General features: G+C 50.9%; 10 protein-coding genes across 12 annotated transcripts; 4 read left to right on the forward strand and 6 right to left on the reverse strand.

Moving 5' to 3' along the window:
• Positions 1-184: 184 nt before the first annotated feature.
• PPTG_04571 (hypothetical protein) lies at positions 185-1027 on the reverse strand (the record flags this gene model as incomplete). Its single annotated transcript, XM_008896820.1, has 1 exon — positions 185-1027. One exon carries the CDS (start codon positions 1025-1027, stop codon positions 185-187), a length of 843 nt encoding a protein of 280 aa, XP_008895068.1.
• A 570-nt stretch (positions 1028-1597) lies between these two features.
• PPTG_04572 (hypothetical protein) lies at positions 1598-2634 on the forward strand (the record flags this gene model as incomplete). The annotated part of the gene is made up of 1 exon (XM_008896821.1): positions 1598-2634. The coding sequence occupies one exon, from the start codon at positions 1598-1600 to the stop codon at positions 2465-2467; it is 870 nt and encodes a 289-aa protein (XP_008895069.1). The 3' UTR covers positions 2468-2634.
• A 19-nt stretch (positions 2635-2653) lies between these two features.
• On the forward strand, positions 2654-4457 carry PPTG_04573 (hypothetical protein). Its single transcript, XM_008896822.1, has one exon. It carries the CDS (start codon positions 3498-3500, stop codon positions 4260-4262), a length of 765 nt encoding a protein of 254 aa, XP_008895070.1. The 5' UTR covers positions 2654-3497; the 3' UTR covers positions 4263-4457.
• PPTG_04574 (hypothetical protein) lies at positions 4436-6790 on the reverse strand. Of its 3 annotated transcripts, none has more exons than XM_008896824.1 (11): positions 6607-6790; positions 6436-6540; positions 6253-6360; positions 6058-6171; positions 5779-5976; positions 5598-5699; positions 5220-5525; positions 5038-5151; positions 4874-4972; positions 4698-4802; positions 4436-4626 (listed from the first exon to the last, which is right to left on the reverse strand). In XM_008896824.1, the coding sequence occupies exons 1-11, from the start codon at positions 6748-6750 to the stop codon at positions 4540-4542; spliced, it is 1482 nt and encodes a 493-aa protein (XP_008895072.1). In that variant the 5' UTR covers positions 6751-6790; the 3' UTR covers positions 4436-4539. The 3 variants fall into 3 exon arrangements, with proteins under 3 accessions (XP_008895072.1, XP_008895071.1, XP_008895073.1); XM_008896823.1 differs by having other exon boundaries at positions 4445-4626; positions 4698-4805; XM_008896825.1 differs by lacking the exon at positions 4436-4626 and having other exon boundaries at positions 4630-4802.
• A 4293-nt stretch (positions 6791-11083) lies between these two features.
• Positions 11084-11496, forward strand: PPTG_04577 (hypothetical protein; the record flags this gene model as incomplete). Its single annotated transcript, XM_008896826.1, has 2 exons — positions 11084-11200; positions 11266-11496. The coding sequence occupies 2 exons, from the start codon at positions 11084-11086 to the stop codon at positions 11494-11496; spliced, it is 348 nt and encodes a 115-aa protein (XP_008895074.1).
• A 1106-nt stretch (positions 11497-12602) lies between these two features.
• Positions 12603-13230, reverse strand: PPTG_04578 (hypothetical protein). Its single transcript, XM_008896827.1, has one exon. It carries the CDS (start codon positions 13164-13166, stop codon positions 12873-12875), a length of 294 nt encoding a protein of 97 aa, XP_008895075.1. The 5' UTR covers positions 13167-13230; the 3' UTR covers positions 12603-12872.
• A 1320-nt stretch (positions 13231-14550) lies between these two features.
• PPTG_04579 (hypothetical protein) lies at positions 14551-16668 on the reverse strand. The gene has a single exon (XM_008896828.1). It carries the CDS (start codon positions 16225-16227, stop codon positions 14626-14628), a length of 1602 nt encoding a protein of 533 aa, XP_008895076.1. The 5' UTR covers positions 16228-16668; the 3' UTR covers positions 14551-14625.
• On the reverse strand, positions 16533-18863 carry PPTG_04580 (arginine-tRNA ligase). The gene has a single exon (XM_008896829.1). The coding sequence runs from the start codon at positions 18827-18829 to the stop codon at positions 16919-16921; it is 1911 nt and encodes a 636-aa protein (XP_008895077.1). The 5' UTR covers positions 18830-18863; the 3' UTR covers positions 16533-16918.
• A 73-nt stretch (positions 18864-18936) lies between these two features.
• On the forward strand, positions 18937-21930 carry PPTG_04581 (hypothetical protein). Its single transcript, XM_008896830.1, has one exon. The coding sequence runs from the start codon at positions 18978-18980 to the stop codon at positions 21795-21797; it is 2820 nt and encodes a 939-aa protein (XP_008895078.1). The 5' UTR covers positions 18937-18977; the 3' UTR covers positions 21798-21930.
• PPTG_04582 (hypothetical protein) lies at positions 21920-22645 on the reverse strand (the record flags this gene model as incomplete). The annotated part of the gene is made up of 1 exon (XM_008896831.1): positions 21920-22645. The coding sequence occupies one exon, from the start codon at positions 22643-22645 to the stop codon at positions 21920-21922; it is 726 nt and encodes a 241-aa protein (XP_008895079.1).
• Between the last annotated feature and the right edge of the window lie 34 nt (positions 22646-22679).

The raw sequence follows: 22679 nt of genomic DNA on the forward strand, positions 1-22679 counted from the left end.
ACACACACACACACACACACACAGACATATCCTGGATTAGCCTGCCCAAACCCCTCCAAATAGTTCTGGTCCGTGACTGTACGAATACGAATATGCTGCTTGGTGTAGCAATAGCAAATTCATATGCCAAACGTGCAGTAATTCCTCAAAAACAAAAGAATTCACTTCGTTTTGTGAAATTAATCTAAGCTGTTTGGGATATCGGGGGAGCTGCGACGGCTCTGCACGACTGGGAGCGCGCAAACTCGATGGCCACGGCTTCAGCGCAGGTAGTGACAGCAAGTACCATTTCACTCTTAGCTCGATTCAAAGGTTCAATTTTGACAACACCTTCGATCGTCACGGGGGCATTCACCTCCGTCACCACCTTCAATTCAATCTCCTGTTTCTTGGGTCGATAAATGACTGCCAAAGTCACTTGGACGACGCACATGACCACACCCAGCGAGTTTGGGGTAAGAACGAACATGTCGTTGCTGAGAATCGCGTACATACACCACAGTGTTCCGTTGAACAAGTTGACGACGCACATTGTAAACGGTAGCGAAGCAGACGATTTGGTGTTAATCACGAGCTTCATGGTCTGCAGTGGAGCAGCGTAGAGGCAAATATTAATGGAAACTGCACAGTAGCCGATTATTTCTTTTAGTTGAGCAGTCTGTACTGATATAACCCCAGTCAATGCGAGCGCTGTGAATGCCACCGCTGTACTAAGTCCGAGTCCGGTACATGCAGCCATCTTGTTCAGTGTGGCTCGCTCGGTCGACCAGCGGTAGAAAATCGCAGAGAAGGTGACTGTTGTCATGATGCCAAATATGTTGATGGACATGACGGGGAAGTAGCTGCCGCTGATGAGTCCGTAAAGCGCCCACAACGCGCAATTGCAGCACAGCATCAACACTGGGAGAATGCGGACCTCACCCGTACTCTTCTGTGTTTGAATTCGTCGAAAGTCTGGGTACGGGGACAGACAAAGAGCTACAGACGTGATCGTCGCGACGACATTGACGATAGCAAGAACTAGCATGTCGTTTTCTGGAAGCAAGCTAAGCTACTTGCAACTTCCGAAAGAAACGTGGGTGTTCGGTGTCCAAATGGGAAATGAGGCCGTGATGGTGGCAGCCATGAACACTGTCGGTCTACTTCAGAACTGATATTTTTGATGAAAGACCGAATTACCTCTCGACGCTTTTGGACGCAGCGTTCAATTTGGTCTACTTTGGCAGCAGTAAATCTTATCTTATGCATTGTAACGCTAAGCTGAACGATCCCATTTCCGATTTCTGTCAGACACACTGCAATCAGAAAAAAAAAATAATCTCCAAGCGCATGGGATCAAGTAAAAAGTGAACACGAAGACGAGAAAGATGTTTCCCAAGTTTAAGTGGTCGAATCACAACTGCTGTCAGGCAAAGTACTTTGTCTGTACCACTTCAATTGTACACCACCACTTCAACTTGTACCACTTCAAGTGGTACCATCTAGTTGTCCCTTCGTTGAGTGCGCGTCACGATGGCGCGTCGACAATCGTTTATCACTGGATGGACCACGAAGGACCGTCTTCCGACCTCCATTAGCAATTTGGTCACCGACGGCAATGACGCTGGCTTTTGATGTGCTGCGCGTGCTGGCTACGTGCTCCTCTTTGGCGCTCTACGTGTCCCCGTGGCCCGAATTCCGCCGCATCGAGCGCCGGCGTTCGTGCGGGGACGTGTCGTTGCTGCCCGTCGTCATGCTTTTCTGCAATGCCTTCATGTGGTGCGTCTACGGCTGCGTCGCCGATAGCATCTTCCCCCTAGTGGTGGTCAACGCGTTCGGCGTCTGCACAAGTCTCATTTTCTCCGCCATTTACATGCGCTGGGGATCCACAGAGCAGCGAATTTACGCGCGCCGACTCTGGGTCGGAGCCGGCACGGCAATGCTGCTGGCCACCACCTATGCTGTCTTAGGATTGCGCGGCGCAACCGGCCAGCACCCGGTCGATGTCGTGGCTACGCTCGGCCTTGTGTGTGTCACCTGTAATGTCAGCCTATTCGCGTCGCCCCTGGAGACCGTGGGCACAGTCATCCGCACCAAATCGGCGGCGTCGCTGCCCATCGAGTTGTGCGTGGCTAACCTCGTGGCAGGTGCGCTCTGGTCTGCGCTGGCCATCGAGCAGAACGACATGTTCGTGCTCACTCCCAATGCGCTGGGCATGCTCTTGGGCATTCTTCAGGTGGCCCTTTACCTCGTATATCCGCCGCGGCTCCAGGCGGTGCTACGCCCGGAGCGCTCACGTCCGCTGCCCGTTATCACGTCTGCTTCGAAGCCAGACGAGCTGAGTATCAAGGTCGCAGTGCAAGGGCCCGTGTTTCTGCCTGAACCGAGTTCGCTGACGCCGCTAGTGGCGCCGTCACGCAGAGGGGTGACCAGATCGTTGTTGCCGACCAGCTACGGATCGAAGAGCGTTGAAGTGGCCGCCGCATGAGGAAGGACCGACACCCTATAAGTTTCGTGTACGCTAGGCTTGCTAGCAAGCTTTGAGTCGTGTATTGAATTTGCAGCTTCACTCGCCGCTTTCGTCTTCGTTTTTTGAGAAGAACTACCCTCGACATCAGTACCTTGCTGGTTCAAGGCCGAAACGAGGACAGTACATGAAGTTGTTGGCCGCCATGACGAGTCAACGCCGTAACTTCAAGCCATATCATGCAGGTCGCTCGACCGCGTCAACATGAAGGTGGTCATCTCCATTCCAGCTCACGGACGGCCTGGCAGGTCGCCCGACAGGCTGCATGACGGCGATCCAAACGAAACCTTCTCTATTGACTGCAATTAACTCGCGTCGACCGGCACTGGAGCCGGCCAGCGCTGTCACTGCACTGGCCAAGCCAAGCATCGAAAATAACCATCTCGAAGCCGTTTCCTGTTTCCAGCACGCGAATAATTCACTCAGTAAAATTGAGCGGCGTACCAGAATCTCCATCACTTGGCGGACCTGTTCCTGCACGAGCTTCGTGTTGTCGCGATTCAACTTCAAGCGATACACTTACAAAGGCGCTGTATGTGTGTCTGTCCTCATCTGCCTCGAGAACGTCCCCAAGGCCAACGTCACTCACGCGCCAAAGTTTGCCAGCAGTTCCCAAGCCAAATTTCCCAAAGCCACCGGAGATGCGAGGCTCGCGTCAGGCGTCAGAGTGTGCCACGTGCTGTTAATGTCCAGTCTCCAGCCACGACGATCGGGAAGCACCAACGCCGAGCGCGACGTCATGCTCGCGCTAAGGTAACGCCCACCGAACGCGCCGCAAGTTCAGCGTATCGACCAGCAATGTAAACGAAAAGTGTCGCCAGAGAGATGAGCGAGCAAGCGAAACGAATGGCCCTCGCTCCAGCTTGACACACCGCTTCGCAACGGTTGCCATAGACTAAGAGGCTCTTTGGGCGCTTCAGCCGATCACCTGAACCGGGTAATTGACGCGTACATAGCGGCCTCATTCTTCATCCTCCCCCCTTACGCCGACATGCTTGCGCTCACTATCGTCAACGTCACGGGCACCGTCACGACTATTATCCTGCTCTTCTCGCCCTTCCCGGATTTCCGACGGATCCACTCGGAAAAATGCACAGGTGAAGTGCGCGTCCTACCCGTGCTCATGCTAGGCGTCAACTGCTTCACGTGGTCCGTGTACGGCTTCCTGAGTGGCACGTACTACCCCGTAATGTCCCTCAACGCCTTCGGGGCGCTCACATCGCTGGCGTTTACGCTCGTCTTCTACCGCTGGAGCGCCGACCGTCCCGCACTGCACAAAATGGGTGCTGTCACAGCTGCCTGGGTCGTGCTGGCGCTGATGTTCGCGGTGCTCTGCAAGACGGACGTCATCGATCTCTCGTCTAATACTCAGGAGAAGATCATCGGTTATATCGCCGTCCTCATTAACATCGCACTCTACGCGTCGCCTCTACAGACGATGAAGCTCGTGTTACAGACCAAGTCGGCGGCTTCCCTCCCAGCCACCATGTGCTGCGTCAACCTCGTGAACGGGTCCCTCTGGGTGCTCTACGGTATCTTGGCCAACGACATGTTCGTGCTCACCCCCAACGCTTTAGGTGTGGTGCTCAGTGCCATCCAAGTGGCGCTGTGTATCAAGTTCCGACACACTGGACGTGTCGTGGAAGCACACGACATTGTCATGGACACCAAGTGCGATGTTATGGTTCTGCCCCCCGTCGTGGATGTTGACGTACCCAAGTCGGCAGTATACGAAGCCATGCACTCTCCGGTATGAATTAATGATGCAAAAATCAAGCGCCTCATACTCTCAGACCGTGATCGATCGTCCACGGTCGACTTCTACCCCACCATCAAAGACCAGGACCGAGTCCTGTGTATTGAACAGGTGCCTTAGCGAGACGCCACTCGGTTGCCGTCCGCGACACAATCTTTAGGACAGATAAATAGAGATTGAATCTTTCATTACCTTAGCCTACCAGTTTAGCCCTCACACTAACATTACGCACTGGAATGTAGATTACCATGCACGGGCTTACGGGTTCGTGACAGCGTCACAAGTTGAGCGCGTCTGTGACTAGCTTTTCGGTCACGACGTTGACTTGGCATCGTTGCATCCACGGCTTGAACACTGCCAAGGCCTGGGTAATTATCAACCACGCACAGGTTATCTGAACTGAGCAGGTCATCGCAGAGTTGTACGGTACAATACCTGCTCCACGTCCACTGCTTGTGGCGTGAAGAGAATGGTCAGCGTAAATAGCAGCACTTCGTACGTGTATTCTTGACAAGTGAGCGCCAGGATGACATGGCGGAGCTGCTACGAGGAGTAAGACAGACGATTAGCTGAAGAAGAACCGCCAACTAACAGAGAGTGTATGGTATCACCTTGTGACGAATGGCATCGGAGGTTGCCAGATCCACGAGCAGCTTCGAGACATCCGCTGATGTTACGCGCATTAACCAGGACGCAAGAAGCGGAATGATCTTTTTCAAACATAAACAAAAGATCATTCAGGTTTTGACTCCTTATCAATGAGGATTGTTCGTACCGTGTCTCGACTGTGACGTGTGGGGAAGTCAAACTTTGCGCTGTGACGAATCAGCACTTCCATGATCTCCAGATTTGCTGGCATTTTTACTGCGACGAATAACGGGAAGGTATTCTGGATGTCATCAATGATTAGTCTTAGACTGGGTGAATACAATGACACATGACAACCTCGTAACGTACGTTATCATCACGCAGGAAGCTGAAGCTGTTATCGCAGTTCTGAAGTACGTCCATCTTAATGAGAGGGTGGTTTAGCACGGCTGCCCCACTTGAAGCCTTGCTGATATCGTCGTGGTTGTTCTCGTCTGTATTATTTTGCTGAAGTAGCATCTCGAGGATCTCCGGGCGGCCACGGGCACATGCCACTTGAACAGCGTTTTCACCCTTGGCATTGGTCCAGTCCATCGGAATCCCACGCTCCAGTAAGAACAGAGCGCATGATGGAGCATTGTATTCCGTTGCGATGTTGAGAAGACGGCCACCTAACTGGTATAGTCAAACAAATAGAGTTAGACTGTTGAGGATTTCATGGTTTTAGAAAAAGTAATCAACTTCCACCTCTTGGCCGTCTGCCTTGGACATTCGATTGTGTACTTGATCGTACAGTGACTCGAGTATTTCTGCATACTCGTGACGGACTGCCATCACAAGCGTCTTATCCTGTGTGTCAACATGGATAAACAACATAAGCTTGTGTTAGTACTGGATGTATCCCTCCTTTAAAAAATGATGACGATACCCCGACAGATTTCACCAAACCGGGGCTATTCTCGGCCAGCGCGTTGATGATGTCCACGAATCCGTGCTCACCAGCGATGTCCATGGCGCTTCGGCCATTGGTATCCAACGCGTTGGCGTCTGCACCGTGGGCGAGCAGCTTCTCCACGTGCTTGGTGAGACCGTACTCGACGGCGTTGAGCAGTGCCGTATCTCCGCACTGCACGAGCATCGCAAATAGCGTTAGAGTGTCAGCACGAGGAGAGGATGTATGCTTATGCTTGGATGATAGATACTATACCTCGTCGGGCTGGTCCACACAGGCGTTGTGCGTTAACAGCATATCCAATACACTTGTGTCAATATCCCGGTCCGTGGATCGATCGCGCACTTGTCGACGCTTGGAGATGGCCATCTGAAGAAAGACGCAACAGCAATATAGACTTGCTATTAAATGGGTTTGAAAAGAGCGTGTGGACAGAGTTATCTGGCTTACTGCCACGGGTGACTGGACGTCAATGCACCGCGAACGCAGCAGCATCGTGGGTCTCATTTTCTGCAGACAGGTGCGCATGACATCGATCTGTAGTGCCGTCATACCCGTCTGAATATGTAGCACAGTACAGAGGAAGTTAGACATTACTGGATGTGCGTTAATTTAATATGATATTATAGTCACCTGGTCCTGTAGCTCGATGTCGGCGCCGTGGTCAATGAGGAACTGGACAACAGCGCTGTGACCCTTCCACACGGCAACATGCAGTGCCGTGCACCGCTTGAAGGTCTTGTAACGTCGGACAAGTGCAGCCGTTAGTCGGGTGACAGAAATCTGAAATCTTCAGTCGCTAACCTGGTGGTGGAGCTGTGCATTGAGCAGGTTTGGGTTGTCAGCGAGCAGCATCTGTAGCGTGACAACGTCACCGGAGTCGGCCGCGTGCATCCATTGGTGTTCTGCGTCTGAGTCTGGCGTTCGTGACACTGGAAGTGCCGACATGGTGTTCCAGAGTGATACGTTCCGTTGTGCTGTTGCTGCGAAAGTTCTCGAATGACCGAGTCTACTTGCTGGAAGTTGTTGAAATTATTTAGGGTATTCTGCTCATGCAGTTAAGAATAACTTATGTCGAGTGAAATCTGGAAGAAAATGGGCATTGCATTGGCAGAAACAAGGTTCACTATTCATGGCGATTTTTGTGTCTTGACTTCGGGCTTGCTGTATTCGAGAGGTTTTGGACGCTCTGGCAACTAGAACTCGCTCTTAAGTCGAAGAGGAACATAATATTCATACAAATAAGAGTTGCTTCTGCCGCTTGATGCGATCGTGTATGCATGGAGCTAACGGCAACGATCACTCGCAGATTACCGGATCGCTGAGATTTTGCTGGATCCAGATAGGGGTGGTCAGCGGAGAAAAAAAAGCTTTTCTTAATAAAAGTCTTAGAGGACTGTTATAAAGTAACTGTCGAAAATGGAGATGTGGTGAACGGCAATGTCTGCTGTCCAGGAGTCTTTCTAGAATACGAGCCGAACGCTATAGGGAGCATGCCGTGGTATTGGTGCAAGATTTAGATGCTTGAATCACCATCCAAAACGTAAGTACAGTTTTCCTCTATAATTTTGCCGACATGACAGAGACCGAAACTAAATGTATAGATCTCGAAACATCCAACGGTACAACTGCCTCATGCAATCTAAATTCAACACAATCAAAGCTTTAAACCTTACTCATCTCAATACTGAACGAGCTTTGGATCAAACACCAATTCGGTGCGACCTCCAGAAATCTCATTGAATCGTAAAATACAAATTGTGTAATTTATATGTAAATTTCTTAAGAATGTAATTTATGGAAAGCTTCAGTAAAGCATCATGCCCAAATTGTAACGAAACAACTAGAGGACCCGACTGGCTACATGGTCAACCGAGAAATGTTTTTTCAATTCTACGTTAGATTTTGGCAATCTCTTGGCGAGAAATAGCCAGGAATCATTATCCAAAGTGCCGGGAATCTTTCCAAGCAACGGTGAGCTTGCTCGACGTCTTCAGTTGGTTGACATATATGCTTGCGGTACCGTAAGCAACCAATTCTGAAATCTAGGAGAGACGCAGCTGAAAAACAGGGATTTTACAGAAAATTTTAAAGGGATACAAAAAAAAACGACAGCATTTTCTCAAAATGATAAATGCTTGAAACTGCAGGCCGTTTTTGGCCGAATTCACCCGAAATCGCTTGCGGAACAGAGTGTACAACAGAGCTTAATGGTGCTGCTTGGAAGCGCATGCAACATGCTGTCACGTTACATTGACACCAGGGCGTTCGAAGGCCAACTACTACCAATTCCTGCGTTGGTCAGATATTGATCATTGTTACAAGGTTGCAAGGATGTTATTCTTGCAGGATCTTTCTATTACTGTTTGCAGTTCTTTCCATTAGGAAAATACAGTACAGGGGTGTCTCTTGCTGCTGCTTGGCATCCGTCGCCTCATTCGAAAACTTTCGCAGCAACAGCACAACGGAACGTATCACTCTGGAACACCATGTCGGCACTTCCATTGTCACGAACGCCAGACTCAGACGCAGAACACCAATGGATGCACGCGGCCGACTCCGGTGACGTTGTCACGCTACAGATGCTGCTCGCTGACAACCCAAACCTGCTCAATGCACAGGAGCGAGGGTCAAATCTACAGGAGAAATTTGCATATGTACAGACGAATGGCTAGAATTACTGAGACCGTGTGAAATATACAGAATTGAGGACGTGCTTACAGACGGATGAAGTAGTTTTACAAAGCTGTCGGTTGAAAGCACAGACACAACTGTCATGATTGGTGGTGACTTCCACGCGCTATTCCGTCTGCAAGCGGATTGGCCAGCTGAAATAGTCTCGTGCTCAAATTCTAAGTTAGTCGTTTAGTCCGGATATAGGCGTTCATTCACCAAACCATAACAGCCCCACAGAGACACCTTCATCTCAAGAATCAGCATGCCTAACTACACTTGGAAGTTCATTCGCTCCTGCTCGACTGAGGTAGACATGGAGGATTTTATCGATATACAGAAGAGAAGGTTGAAAGTTAAGAATGAACTCGAGAGATGCCAGGTGTGCTCGCCGAATGGGAATCAACACCAGATGCGCTATATAATCTACAAGTGCAATTCGACTTCGTGTTCGGAGAGTGCAAGTAGCCTCCAGAGTTGCAACTGGTTTGTCAAAGTGCTGTTTTGCCAAGAAACCCTCAAAAGCAATATTTTTCAGAGTGGAGTCCACTTGAGCACTATATCATCACCCAAGACGTTTGGAATTAGTCTTGGTATGCAAAGATTTATTCGAGAGCGAGATTCAGCGGGTGAAAAGCCATCTCGCGTAATGAACGAGATGGTGCTTCACTTCAAACTGGAGTCAGCAGATCCGAGAGAATTGCTACCTCGTGTTCAAACGCGAGTTTGGAATCACCGTAAAAACATCCTGAACGGCAACGACTATGTTGATGAAATGGAGGCTCTAATTCAGAAAAATCGGTACTCAAGTGGCCTTGGCGACAACGTAGCCTTTGCTTTCGGGTATGCTGTAGGCTATATCGGCGAACCCAAATTGGGAGAGGGATCCGACGAAATCCCGCTAGTGGTCGGGTTTGCGACAAAAACGTCTATTCGGCGACTTCAATATGCCAATAGCTACATGACCCATCTTGATGCAACTTTTAAACTCAACACTAGAGGTTTCCCGGTTATCGCTGTTGGAGTATCGGAGTTGTGGCGGCAATTTCATTTAGTATGCATGTTTCTAGTGTCCGACTTGAAGCAACCTCAGTGGGAACATGCCATCTGCTCAATGTTAAATATGTACGTCACCGTTACGGGTGAACAAGTTCACATTAGCTACGTGATGATGGATGCAGATGCTGCTCAACGAAGTGCCTTCGAATCAATTGCCGCTCAGTGTCTAGATGTGGAGAGTCAACCAAAGTACATGATGTGTTTTTTCCACGTTATGAAAAACGTGAAAAAACGCATCACCTATCTTAGTGAATCCAAAAACCGAATAGTTTTTCGCCACATTTATCGCATTCACTATGCTCGGGATGGAGTCGAAAAGAAGCAGTGTATCAAAGAGGCGATAGCTGATTGGAATAAAGATCGCGATTTGAAGGAATTCAGTAGTTACTTTCTCAAGCAGTGGCTCACCGGTAGATTTAACCTCTGGCAGTGCGTGGAGAGTCCCATGGCATGGCGAAGGCGAACAACCCCATTGAAAACTTTAATGGACAATTCAAACAGCAGCACACGCAAAGGAGACTTCTGCGGCTAAACACTCAGTTCGAAAAGCTTCTTGAGTGTTGCTCTTTAAAATCCATTTTAAGCATCACGTTCGAGACTACAACGCGTGCATCAGTGGAGACCTTACGTGCCTATCGTAAATTATCGGCTCAGAATGCGTTTAGTATCACCCTTGTCCCAGAAACAACGATCAACGTTCACAGCGGTCGCTTGTATAACGTTTATCAGCGGTACACCAAAACTACACTGTCAAATAAGCCCTCAGAAGCGGAGGAGCAGTCAGCAGTTGAATACGATTTTGAAGCAGAGTCGCAACCCGCATTTGGCTGGTTCGTTCACCCCGAATTTCGACAGTGTAGCTGTAGAACGTGGTTTAAGCTGGGTGCGTGTGTGCATCTAATCGAAGTGCTGAACCTGCTCGGCAAAGCTACCGAAGGATCTGTAGCCAAACGACAAGTCTTTGAGGACCGGCGTATTAAAAAGAAACGCGGCCGTCCGGCTCAAGCTGGCTCAGCTCTTAGTCTTGAGTAATTTGTTTCAGCTATTCAACACTTTTCGTTTATATTAAAACACTGCATTATTCTTTTCTGAACCATTTCTCGTTACCTATTGCTAAATCCGTAGGTATCAGTGATATGATATGGATGTGATCGTGCTTCCGAGCGGCACAAACACGATTTACAAATAGAACTATTCAGACATACAACACTAAAAGGCTTGCTCGGCAACCTTACTTAATCTACAACCTCTGACTCTCGAAACCACTTTTGTCGTCCTGAGCGACGATATGCTATGCATAATGGCATCCATAGCAACACTATAGCCGATGGGCACATGTAACGATGTGGATGTATAAAGAAGATAGTACTGCACTTGATCCAAAGAGCGTAGGATCTCGTGAAAACAGGCTACAATAATGAAGGGTTATCAACCCTGTGTTTGTATGGGTCTCGGTCCCGGTCTTCTTATCGATAAACGGACGCAAAGACCTAACGCCGATAACTTTGTTTCGGAATTTAACCAATCAGAGGGTTAGTATAAAACCAATATGGAGTTCGCTTCTAAAGAATCAGCTGCACGAGAAGAACAAGAGGCTCGCAGTCTTACGACGGCACTGGCGCTGGCACTGAAAGCAAGAAGCTCCATGGACACCAACAGGAGTACTGTACGAGATCATGACCGTGCCAGCTGAAAATACGGTGGGAGACCATGCTGATGGCGGACGATAAGGCTTGGGGGTATCTGGAGCTGGACACCGCTACCAAGCATGACACAAACCAACAGCTGAAGGATGAAGACTTACTTGAGGCTCTGTGGAGGAGCTGGGGCGATGAACTGGGCTTCATGAACAAGACACCTGTGTATCTGGATAATTTGGACGCTCTGAAGAAGCACCAGATCCATGCTGTTCACGCTCGCTCTCTACTTGTTCTCGACTTTGGCGATGAGCTTCACTCCTGAAGCGATTGGCTTTGGTTCGCTGTTTCTCACGCTCCTGATGCCGACCAAAAATTTGCCTTCCTGAGCAATGACCAGATCGTACCTCATGAGGATCACGTCGGTTAAAGTGTAAGAGAAATGATGATATGGAAATCATTGAGAGTGCGATTGTTGGTTGGATGAATAAGGGGAAGAACAACGAGTTGTGTATGGCTTACAATTTTTCCTTTCCTTCTATCTCTGAGGTCCTACTTGTAGATTTGGATTGGTGAAAGTGTTGGTGATCTCTTCACGAATGGTTTCGATGTTCTTCGACAACCAGTTTAGAGACTTGCTCTTGCCTCTTCGATAGTCATCTATAGCTTGGACAGCCATTTCACTTGCTACGCTTTCCGCGAGGTTGTGATTTTTAAGATGTTCTTCTACCATTGTTTGAACAAGACCAAGAATTTTCGTCTGCGATTGAAGAATCGCCGTTCATCCGCATCACACCATTTAGTACCGTGTTTTTGCTCAAGCTCTCGTACAGGCGTGCATCCATCCACTCCAACAGTCCACTCAGACCATAGCTCGGATACACTTTCAAAGCCTCTGCGCATCTTGTATTGAGGGGCAACTGGAGTGACTGATGTGGTTGTATCTGTGTCTGTGCGTGGTACAGGCTGCAAAAGTGTCTCCGTACATCTATTAGTCGCTACAACCTGTGAACCGTGTTCCAGTTTGACTTGCAGTAAGGCGGAACCGCTTTGTAATGGCTCAATGATCTGCTTGATACCACAAACTGTACCCTCGACAACACGTAAAGTAGCCTTGCCTGTCTTGAGTAGCTTTAAATCATACCAACAAGAGGAGGACGTAAAATCTGGAAATTTTTCTCCATCAACATGCCAGCGCCAAAACAGGTAAATTGCCAGCATACCATGACCGCATACACGCACGTTTTTGTGACGCATACACGCACCCACTTCAACAAGACCAACTTGGTTGTGTTTTGCCTTGACGCATTACCATTACCAAAGCTCGGCAGGGATTGTAGCCTGCGTTCTCCAACGGAATAGAGTGCAGATCGGCCAGTTCCAGCATTCTAACTGATTCTCCCCTCATTAGTGCGTAGTGACTTAGAAGAAAAGCCAACAGGTTCCGCAAACTAGTTCCAGAATCACCTTTTGTATCCCAGAAGTAGCTAGCAACTTGTTGAATTTGTTCTGTTGCAGTGTAGCCATCTAAAAGAGTGTCAGCACCACGATCTTCGTCATTCTTCCTCTTACGATTATCTTCTTCGTACTGAGTCAGCTTGAGCAACGCGGTAACAGCATCGTCTCTTGGAGAAGGATGGCTGTTGATTTTAGCCCTAGCTTGCTGTTTCCACAGGTCAACCATCGCGGCGACGTAGCTATTCACTGTCGAACGCCCAACTGTGACTTCTCTTCTGTCTTTTTTTGTGATCCACGGTGACGTTTTGCTCTTCCGATGACGCACTCTTCCAAAAAGAGATGCAACTTTTCTCCAGTCACCGTGAACCGCGTGAGTTCGTTGAAAGCACTTCCTTTCGCAGTACACCACTGCATGAACTCCTGTTGACGCTTCCCGTAAGCACGCTGAGTATTTTCAGGTCTTGACTTCGCTGCTTTATCATACGTTCGTTGTACAGACTCCTTCAACTCCACAGACATTCGTGCCTCTTCCGTCATGGTAACTGGTTCTTCAAAAGTTTGCTTCTACAAATTCAAACTACCTGCTCGACGTACCTGCTCGACGTACCTGCTCGACGCCCTCAAATTTAGAACTAAATTCAACCAATCAGAACCGTTAAGACCTGAGATCATGATAACTATTTATCTACCCTGTTGTGCCGTAATAAGTCCTGTTATCATATGAGATGTGCCGGTCCCGGTCCGGACCCCAGTTATGATAATAACCAATAAGTGTAGATTGGCAGACTAATGACAAAAAGCTGGGCTATCAGCAGTGTATTTGGTGATGGCCTATCTCTTATTAGCCCACAAGCCTCCTGATACCCTTGCTCAACCTTACCAAGGTAAACTAAGCCATACTTGCGTGCTAGGGATGCTCCACGACCCACCACACAAACGCACGAATATGTCGTATTGCATCACATGTGTATAATATTACTTGTTGCGTAGTGTCATTTTGTAATGGTGATGACATACCAGTTTGGCTTATGCGGTGGTACTATCCACACAGAAGTTTAGAGTCGAGTGAACTATGATGCAGCCGACGTATACCCTTCGTATAGGTTTTTAGAACGGACTTCAACCAAAAATTCGATGCTTATAGCAAACAAAAAACACGGATGGACTACGACAAAATCGGCTAGTAGGTGTTTCCAATGTAGCCTGCAGCACTGAAACACGCGCGGAGATGTAAGTCGTCGTACAATGCAATATGTCGCTCGACGACCGAAGATGGACACATTACTTTCTGATTCAAACATTTCTTTCGATATGTTTTAAGCACTCAGTGGCTTCTCGACGTACGTGTACAACCCATTGGTATGGTGAGTCCATGTGAATAGATTGGGCAGATGTGCGAGTATGGGATCCGGATCAGCAAGACGTATTAAAGCCTACTACCGGAGCAATTTACTGCCCTAAACAATAGCCAATGCAATGAATCTACCACTTTTTGGATTGTAAGCTCATAAGTTCGTCTATATCAGCTAGGCAATGGGCAGTATATTAAAGAGTTTGTCGATTGTTATGCCAGGACAGAGGTAGACTTCGTAAAAACGTGATAACTGCTCAATGGAGGTCAATTTGAAGCCACTTCAAGATCGTTACTCTACATTACCGATATGTAGACCGCAAACGAATCTGACAGGATGACTAAATTTAAGTCCTTATGGACTAATTAATAAACCCTACGTCCTCCCTATCCCTTCTGTAGAAATCACAATGCACCTGTAGATTGGCATTTTCCACCTGTAGAAATAGCGTTCCGTGGTGTTTAACCCGTGGATGTTGAGATGTGAACTACACGTGGTGACCCAGAAGCTCCTCACGGATGCGCTAATGTTGTCATACCAGATTAGCACGGTGGCAACCAGTATAAAAAGTGCGATGTGTATTAGTGTTTCTAAAGGATTAAATTCCTTATTGCTGTAGTACATGATACTTCATGAAGTATTATTTAAAAGCGTCCATTGCCACGGATCTTCTTGAATACTTCCTGGATTTCTGCCGTAGTCAAGTTGGACGTCTCCGGTACGAGGTAGTACACGAAGATGGTCGATAACCCAGATATCACAGCGAATGGGACGTATTTGTACGTCTCTAGAGCCGTAGCAAGGTATGGGTAGCCGATACCGACGACCAGGTTAGCAGCCCAGGCAACGAAGATGCCAATAGAGACGACCGAGCCACGAGCATGGTCAGGAACCACAGCAGCGACGACCACGAACATGATGGGACCGAGGCAGATAGCGAACGAGAAGACGAACGCAGCAGCAAGAGCGACGGTCGCTTCAGGGGCGTCGTACGCTAACGACAGCGTGATACCGATGGAACTGAGGCACATACCGACAGTGCTGAAGAGGATCATGGGTCGATTACCGAACTTGGCCGCCACCACGCCCGAACATAGTGTGGGGATCAAGTTAACGATCGCCACAATGATGTTACAGACTCGTCCGTCCGCCACACCGACGCCACCGAACAGGCTGGACGAGTAGTAGAAGATGGAGTTAATACCCGTAAGCTTCTGCATACAGGCGAGTCCCATACCCACGACCAGAGGACGACGCATCTCGACTGCGAACAACTCACTCCAAGTCAAACCATTGCCCCTGATCACTGTCTGGTGTCCAACTTCGCTCCAGCACGGTTCCTGGTTATCCTGTTTCTCTACGTCTACCGGTTCTTTCTTCGGTTTAATCCACGATAACGCAGTATTCACGTTCTCTTCACCATAAAGCTGCACTAAAACTGTCTCGGCCTCTTTACGGTGCCCATGCAGCATGAGCCAAACGGGAGACTCTACCATGATGAACTGACTGCACACCAGGAAGATCCCGGCCAAGACAATAGGGAAGCCGGCAATGATACGCCAGCCGTCATGGAAGCCCAGGTAGAAGTGCGTAGTATCAACCAGTACAATACCGAGATTGATACCGCCTTGGAGACCGATACCGAGCTTTGAACGAAGATGCGGAGGCGCGATCTCGTTGACGTACGTACCGACACAACCGGTACTGGCACCGGAAGCGATTCCAGCGAGGAATCGACCGAAGGCAAACGCCCAGATATTTGACACTGCCGCCTGGATCGTTGCACCAGCAATGATAAACAGGCAGTTGTACATAAGGGCACGTTTACGTCCTACTCGATCCGAGATCTTGCCCACTAGAAGCGCACCGATCATGCCTCCGACTACCCACGCGTTCACTACGACAGTCCATTGGGCCTTAGTGTGTCCGGGGAACACGATGCACGTGCCTTCTTTCATTGGACGAGCGTTGCACTCCTTCTCGTCGTTAAACTTTTTGTAGTTGAGTTGGGACGTATACCACCCGTACTGCATCGAGATCGTGACTCCGAGAAGCACACTCGTGTAGAGAATCCACTTTGGTTGGACAACTGCAGCTCGAGAGAAGTGGCGAGGTAGATGGCGAGTTGGGACCCCTGTGATCGACTGATCCTTTTCGTCTTGAGACGTCTCCTTTTCAGGGTGAGATTCTGGCAAGCTAGGCTTGACTTCTTCCGGCTTGAGAGCGTTATCCCCCTCAGTCGACATGTTGGTGTATCAGACTGCGACTCGCTTGAGTTGCTTGGGTACGAAGTGGAAGGTTGAGTTTTGCGAAGCTGCTAGCTTACTTTCCTGCAGCATCTCGTGGCTGCTTTCAGTCCATAGTTCCATCGTGCGATTAAGACGCTTACTATTTTTGCAAGGCATTAACGTGATGGCGTTCCGTGCTCATGGAAACGCATAGCATGGTGCCATGTCTTCACGTCGGTGTCGACACTTCCGAGACTTGGGCTATTTATCGGCTGCGTAAAGAAATGAAGGCACGCAATGTCTCCTTCCAGGTCGCTATTGTTAGCAGTCCTCAGAGTCTTCCAACTTAAATATTAATCAGTCCATTCCCCACATGCTCATACGTGATGGTCGTTTCACGACGGAACCAGAATTGGTTTGTTAACCAAAATAGGCGCATCCACACACAGTATTCGTTCATCAGGTTTGGTCCGACTGATGCATGCCTCTGCGAGGTCAGAATCCACAGAGTTCATGGCCCAATCTGATCCTATAGCAAGTGTATACGCACATCTTTGACAAGTTTCTTTGTCACTTGGCCGTCTTGCTGTTCTTATCAATAGCTCCGAACCCAAATCCCTGCAGCTCTCCACGCCATTACCCCCGCTTGGCACAAAATACAATCTAAAACTCTTCGCAGTCAAAATCGTGACGTTATATTTGGCTTACCTCACATGCGGTCCACAGCTTCAACTCCGACAAGCTGTAGACCTCGTCTCAAAACGGCGTCGGTGGCTGCGCACAGTAAAAGTCGACTATCCTGGCGGGGATCTTGCAGCACGCGGCAGTTCTCGTAGAATCCGTGGAAGTGGCCAGCCACACGGAAGAGGTAGTCGCACAAGTAGTGCGGGTACAGATGAGCCAATGTAGCTGCCACTTCGTCGTCAAACTGGGAGAGCAGCAACGCCAACGCACGTTCAGACGAATGCCAGTCGATTGAAGCCTTTGCCAGCACATCTTGAGCTGCCAGACTGTCCCTTGAAAGTCCTAGAAAAGAGTCCCATGACACTCGATCATTACCCCCCGCCTTGCGTAGAATACCCTGCAGTCTCGCAGACGCATACATGAGGTACACACCCGTGTTGCCCTTCAGATTAAGCACATTACTCATGATGAACTTGTAGTTCCGTTCGCGTTGCTGCGCCAGTTCAAAGTAGCGTACAGCAGCGTCTCCGACCACACGGTTCTGGGCATCAACCCGTTCCTGAGTCAAATTGAGTTCACTCGCGATGACGCCCGTAGTAGCAGAGGCTAAAGCTTGACGGGAACACTCTGCAGCGGCGCCATTGAGTAGATCTTCCAGGTAGTCGAACGCTCCGTTGCGTGAACTGAGCTTCGTCCCGTCGTGACCCAGCACCAAGCCAAAAGGTGCATGAGTCAGCTTAACGTCCTCCTTATCCTGTCTTTTAGTCCATCCGGCTTGTTTCACTGCTGCGAACAAGTGCTTAAAGTGCAGCTGCTGACTCTGGTCCGTCACGTACACGATCTCGTCGTACTGGGTCGAATCTACGCCTGGGAAGCCATGGATGCGAGAATAAAGACACGCTAAATCCACTGTAGCGTACAAGAAGCCGCCGTCGCTCTTGCGAATCAGCATTGGAGGTTTGTCCGGTCCGTCTAGAAAAATCCCCAGCGCGCCGCGTGATTCTATCGCTAAGCCGCTGTCCTGCATCTTCTGGACGACTGGAGACACTAACGGCATGTAAGTGGACTCGCCACGTTCGTTGACGTTGACTCGGAGACGGTCGAAGATGCGCTGATAGGCGTCTCGACTCACTTGACATGCACGTGTCCACGCTTTTCGGACTTTTGGATCCACTTCGGCATCTGTTCCGAGTCGTTGCAGTTGGAGGACAACATCGTCCACCTTGTGCTTGAAATTTGTGTCCACCTCAAATCGGCGCTTGCCACTCTCATAGAATTTGCCCAACTGAGCGTCCGTTAGTGTATCAAGAGGCACGTCTTGCTCTAAGAGCTCCACTATAAGAGTAGATAGAGCGGACCCGACGTCGCCTGTGTGGCTGATTCTTGATACGCGGTGGCCACGGAACTCGAGCAGGTTGCAGATGGTGTCGCCCAATACGGAGGAGCGTAGATGACCCACGTGCAGCTTCTTGCCCATATTGGGGGCTGCGAAGTCCACCAGAATGTCCTTCTGCTCGCTAAGAGGGAGGACAGTGGGCTGAACGCCTTGTGTGGCCATGCGCACAGTCTGGCGGGCCACAAACTCGTCGTGCAGCACGAGGTTCACGAAGCCGCCCTTGGTGACGAACGCGTCCTTGAGAAGAGGGCATACTTGCTCTTCAACTGTAGACAAGTTATCTACGATGGTGTTAGCGAGCATTTCGGGAGTGGGAGCATCGGGTTGTGGAGGAGTTGCTTTGCTCTTCTTTTTGCGGTTCCCTAATTGAAGCGCCAGACTCGTCTGGTAGTCTGCATCGCTCTGCGCTGAGCGACGCACTCCCAACGACGCAGCCGGTAGAGAAGCCGCATCAATTGAAGGCAGAGACGTTTGCAGAGAGCGACGTAGCGCTTGCTGCAGGTGCCACGCGCATGACAGTGCCGAGCGCGGCGCGGTCATCCTTACTTACACTTGTGGCTCTGTTAGTTTACACAAGTCCCACGTAAAATGATGTGTTGAACATAAAATAGTTCGACCTTGGAACGGCGCTAACGATTGGCAGAAAGAAGCCCGCATCTTTAGCTGCGAGTCGCAGCCTGCGACCATCATGCCGGACTCAACGCCAGCACCGCTATCGTGCCCCGTATGCTTCGAGCGCTTTCCCACGGCGGCCGGTACGGCCTTCGCTCTGCATTTGGCGTCTTGCTCACGCTCCTCCCCTTCCCCTCCTGAGTCTCCGACATCGGCCGCTCACTGCCCGCGTTGTTTTCACGTCTACGCTGCCGGTACACTGGCGCATGAGATCTCCTTCCATGAACACGAGTGCGCACGCGTCAATGATCTCCCAGACGCTGAAAACGATGATAGCGCTTCATCCACCACTGGCCGCAAGCCCAAACGCCAGCGCAATGACGTGCGCGTGGAGGCGACTCCCAGTGTGACGCTCTTCCCGTCCCACTGCTTCCTATGTGGCAACGGCGGCCGTGGATTGCTCCACTGCAGCGGCAGCTGCGCGCGTGCTGCTCATCAGAACTGTGTAGACCAGCTACAGGCGCCCACAGTTGGTGAACCTCTGTCTGTGGCCGAACGTAAGCAGGCGGCTGAGAACTGGAAGTGCGCACAGTGTCTGAGAGGCCTACATCGCTGTCAGCGCTGTGGATTCTTGGGCCACGAGGCCAATGGCATGCGCAAATGCTCAGTACTTGACTGCGGCTACCATTTCCACGAACAGTGTCTGGAGACGGACGAGACGACGCACACGGGCTTCGTGTGTCCACGCCACACGTGCGCGACGTGCGGCACGCAGGAGACGGACATGACGCGCTGCAAGAGCTGCTCTGTGTGCTACCACATGACGCACTTTCGTTGCCCGAGAGGCAGCGGCGCGTCTACCGGCGCGTCCACGAACAACGGCGGTCTGGACCCGATCAACCTGTTCGTGTGTCCACGACACGACGCAGAGACCACGACGTCTCCGACCAGCAGTCCCGACGCCAGCAACTCATTGAGACAGAGAATCGCAGCCGGCGACGTGGTGCTCGTGCTCGAGTTTACGAACGCGTTGCTGCCGTCCAGTGCCAAGCAGGCGGCGCCCGACGCGGTCAACCACTGGGGCGTCGTTGTCTCGGCCGAGGAGACGGAGCCGCATGGACGCGGCAACCAGCTACTGAGTGTACGTATGTTCGCAGACGAAAATGTGCTGGTTGTGCCCAACCAGTACGCGCTGCGCGTGGCTACAGCGTCGGATTTCTCTCGACCGGTGGACCTGATCCGCCACTGCTTGCAGCGTCACGCTATGGTGGAGCTCCAGCTGCGACAGATGGAAGGTAATGTCGATGAAGCCGAGGAGAAACGTATTCTGCGTTCCAGTACGGCTGCGTTCGCTGCACGTCTCAAGGCACTGGGTGTGACGGCCGCTCAGGCTACGAGCGACGCGGAACAAGGACTTGCACGCTGGCGTCAGTTCCAGACGCTACCAGAGCCGCGTCATTACGACGGCCTCGGAGACGCGGCGCCCAGTTATCTGTACATTGACACACGTGGATCTCGCCCTGGGCAGCAAGCTTCAAACAGCGGAAGAGCTTCCGGGGTGACAGCAGACGCAGATGGAGACGTGTCGATGACGGATCCGGATACAGACAGTGGCGGCGCTACTGCGAACGGCCCGACCCGTGGATCCCCACACGCCAGAGCGCCGTCGCGACCAAAGAACGCTGGAAGAAGTCCACATGAAGGCGAAGCTGAGAAACCTACTGACACGCCTGGTGTGGACGCAAACTCGTCCGTTCAAGAGTCTCAGAACTGCTCACAGGACACGGTAATGACAGATACGCAGGACACTCAACAAGACAGCGACAGCTGCTCTCAAGCTTCTGCTACGGTAAGAGCCACCAGTCCGGATAGTGGTATTAGCAACCATACTATTGGCCCTGACGCGAATAGGAATAAACGGTCGGCCGACGTTATCGAGAGCGGTGACGTGAAGCGACAGAAGGTCAGCACGGAGTCTCCGGCTTTGGAGGCTCCAGTTTTTACGCCGACCAACTTCTGTGGACTCCAACCAGGAGCGACTCTGAGCAGTGCATCTGCGCCTGCTACGCTGCATATTTCACCCATGGCGTCAAGCTCCCGTACGATTCTGCCTCAGAAGCGAAAGCAGCTCACTCGGAAGCAGAAACTGCTGGCGGATATGCCTAAACTAGTGCTAGAAGACCTCGAACGGACGGCCTTTCGCTATCTGGAGGAAGCCGACGCATCGAGATCGAAGCCGGCACCTGTTCCAACTGACTCTGATGCTTTCCCTTGGGCTGCTCGTGCTGCCAACTTCCGTCCCGCGTTCTACAGACCCACAGTGATGCTAGGCCACAGTGGGTTGCGTCGACCTGGCGTAGACGCCGTCAGTCGTCTGTTGGTGAGCCAGGACAAGCGCAGTATCAAGTGTTTTGTCCAGACTCTGGAGGCTAACGAGGATCTGTCCAAGTGTTCTCACGTGGATCATCTCGACAAGAAGGCATCATCTGCGTCGCCGGGCTTCGTGCTGCTGGACTTGATGACCTTGAGCAGTTTTCGAGAACTGGAGTTGGTGGTGCGCACTCGTCTGGTCGAGGCCTTGGGGAAACACTCTCGCTACACTCGTGATCACTTTGGCATGGACGCGTACCAAGCGCAACGTTGGCTGGAGCAACAGCGTCGCAGGAAGGCCAGCGACCAGCCTCCCATATCGCTGTCTTACTGCGCGGTGGACGGCGTGAGACGCCATATCGAACTCAAAGAATCGACCAAGCAATCACCCAAGGACAAGCAGAAGTGGCTCTGCTTCTGCGCGAACGTGCGTCATCTTTCAGTGGCCATTACGGTCCCCAACGTGACACGGTCGGCATTGAAGTCGATGGTTGCACCCCAACAGGTTGCCGGGACCGCGAAGTAATGGAGAACGAGAAGCAAATACATCAAAACAGCACGAATAACAACAGCTAATAAGTTGTGGTTAAAAGAGTTTTATTCTCTTATCTGTATATAATACATGTACAAGTGTCATCACTGGCGCATTCACTTGGGTCCTTCGATGAGCCACTTGATGCCGTTGCCGTGCTTGACATTCTCGAAAGCCTCCTTGGCTTCCTCGAACGGCACAGTCTTCGAGATGAGATCCTTGACGTTCAGCCGCCCACTAGCAACCATGTCGAGTGCAAGCTGGTAGTCGCCTGCAGAGTACCGGAAGCTGCCGGTCACGTGTAGCTCCTTGCCGCACATGATGCCAATAGGGAACATGATGTCGGTCTTGCCCATGCCTCCCTGTGTGAACGTGCCACCGTTGCGTGCGACGTAGACGGCTGTCTGGATGCAGGGCTCCGCTCCACTCGCGTCGATCACGATATCGGCACCGTCGCCCAGTCCGCACTCGGCAATGATCTGCTCGGCCGATTCTTGAGGCGTCACACCCGACTTTCCAAGATACACGTGCGTCGCGCCGTGCTCCTTGGCCACCGCGAGACGTTTCTCATTGACGTCCACGCCGACGACTGTCGTGGCTCCGAACACGTACCGAGCCACTTTGCAGGTCAACAGACCCACGGGGCCGACACCAAACACCACGACTTTATGGCCCGGTGACACCTTGGCCAGACGGCAGAAGTGTACGGCCACAGCCGTGGGTTCGAGCATCGCTCCTTCTTGCATACTGACATTGGACGGCAGTTTGTAGCAGAAATCTTCGGGCATACGGTAGAACTTGGCCAGCGTGCCGTCGTACGGGGGCGTGGCCGCGAACGCCATGTCCGGACACAAGTTGTAGTTCCCCTCGAGGCAG

The sequence above is a fragment of the Phytophthora parasitica genome (genome assembly GCF_000247585.1).
Source record: "Phytophthora parasitica INRA-310 unplaced genomic scaffold supercont2.5, whole genome shotgun sequence".
In the NCBI taxonomy this organism is placed as follows: domain Eukaryota; phylum Oomycota; class Peronosporomycetes; order Peronosporales; family Peronosporaceae; genus Phytophthora; species Phytophthora nicotianae.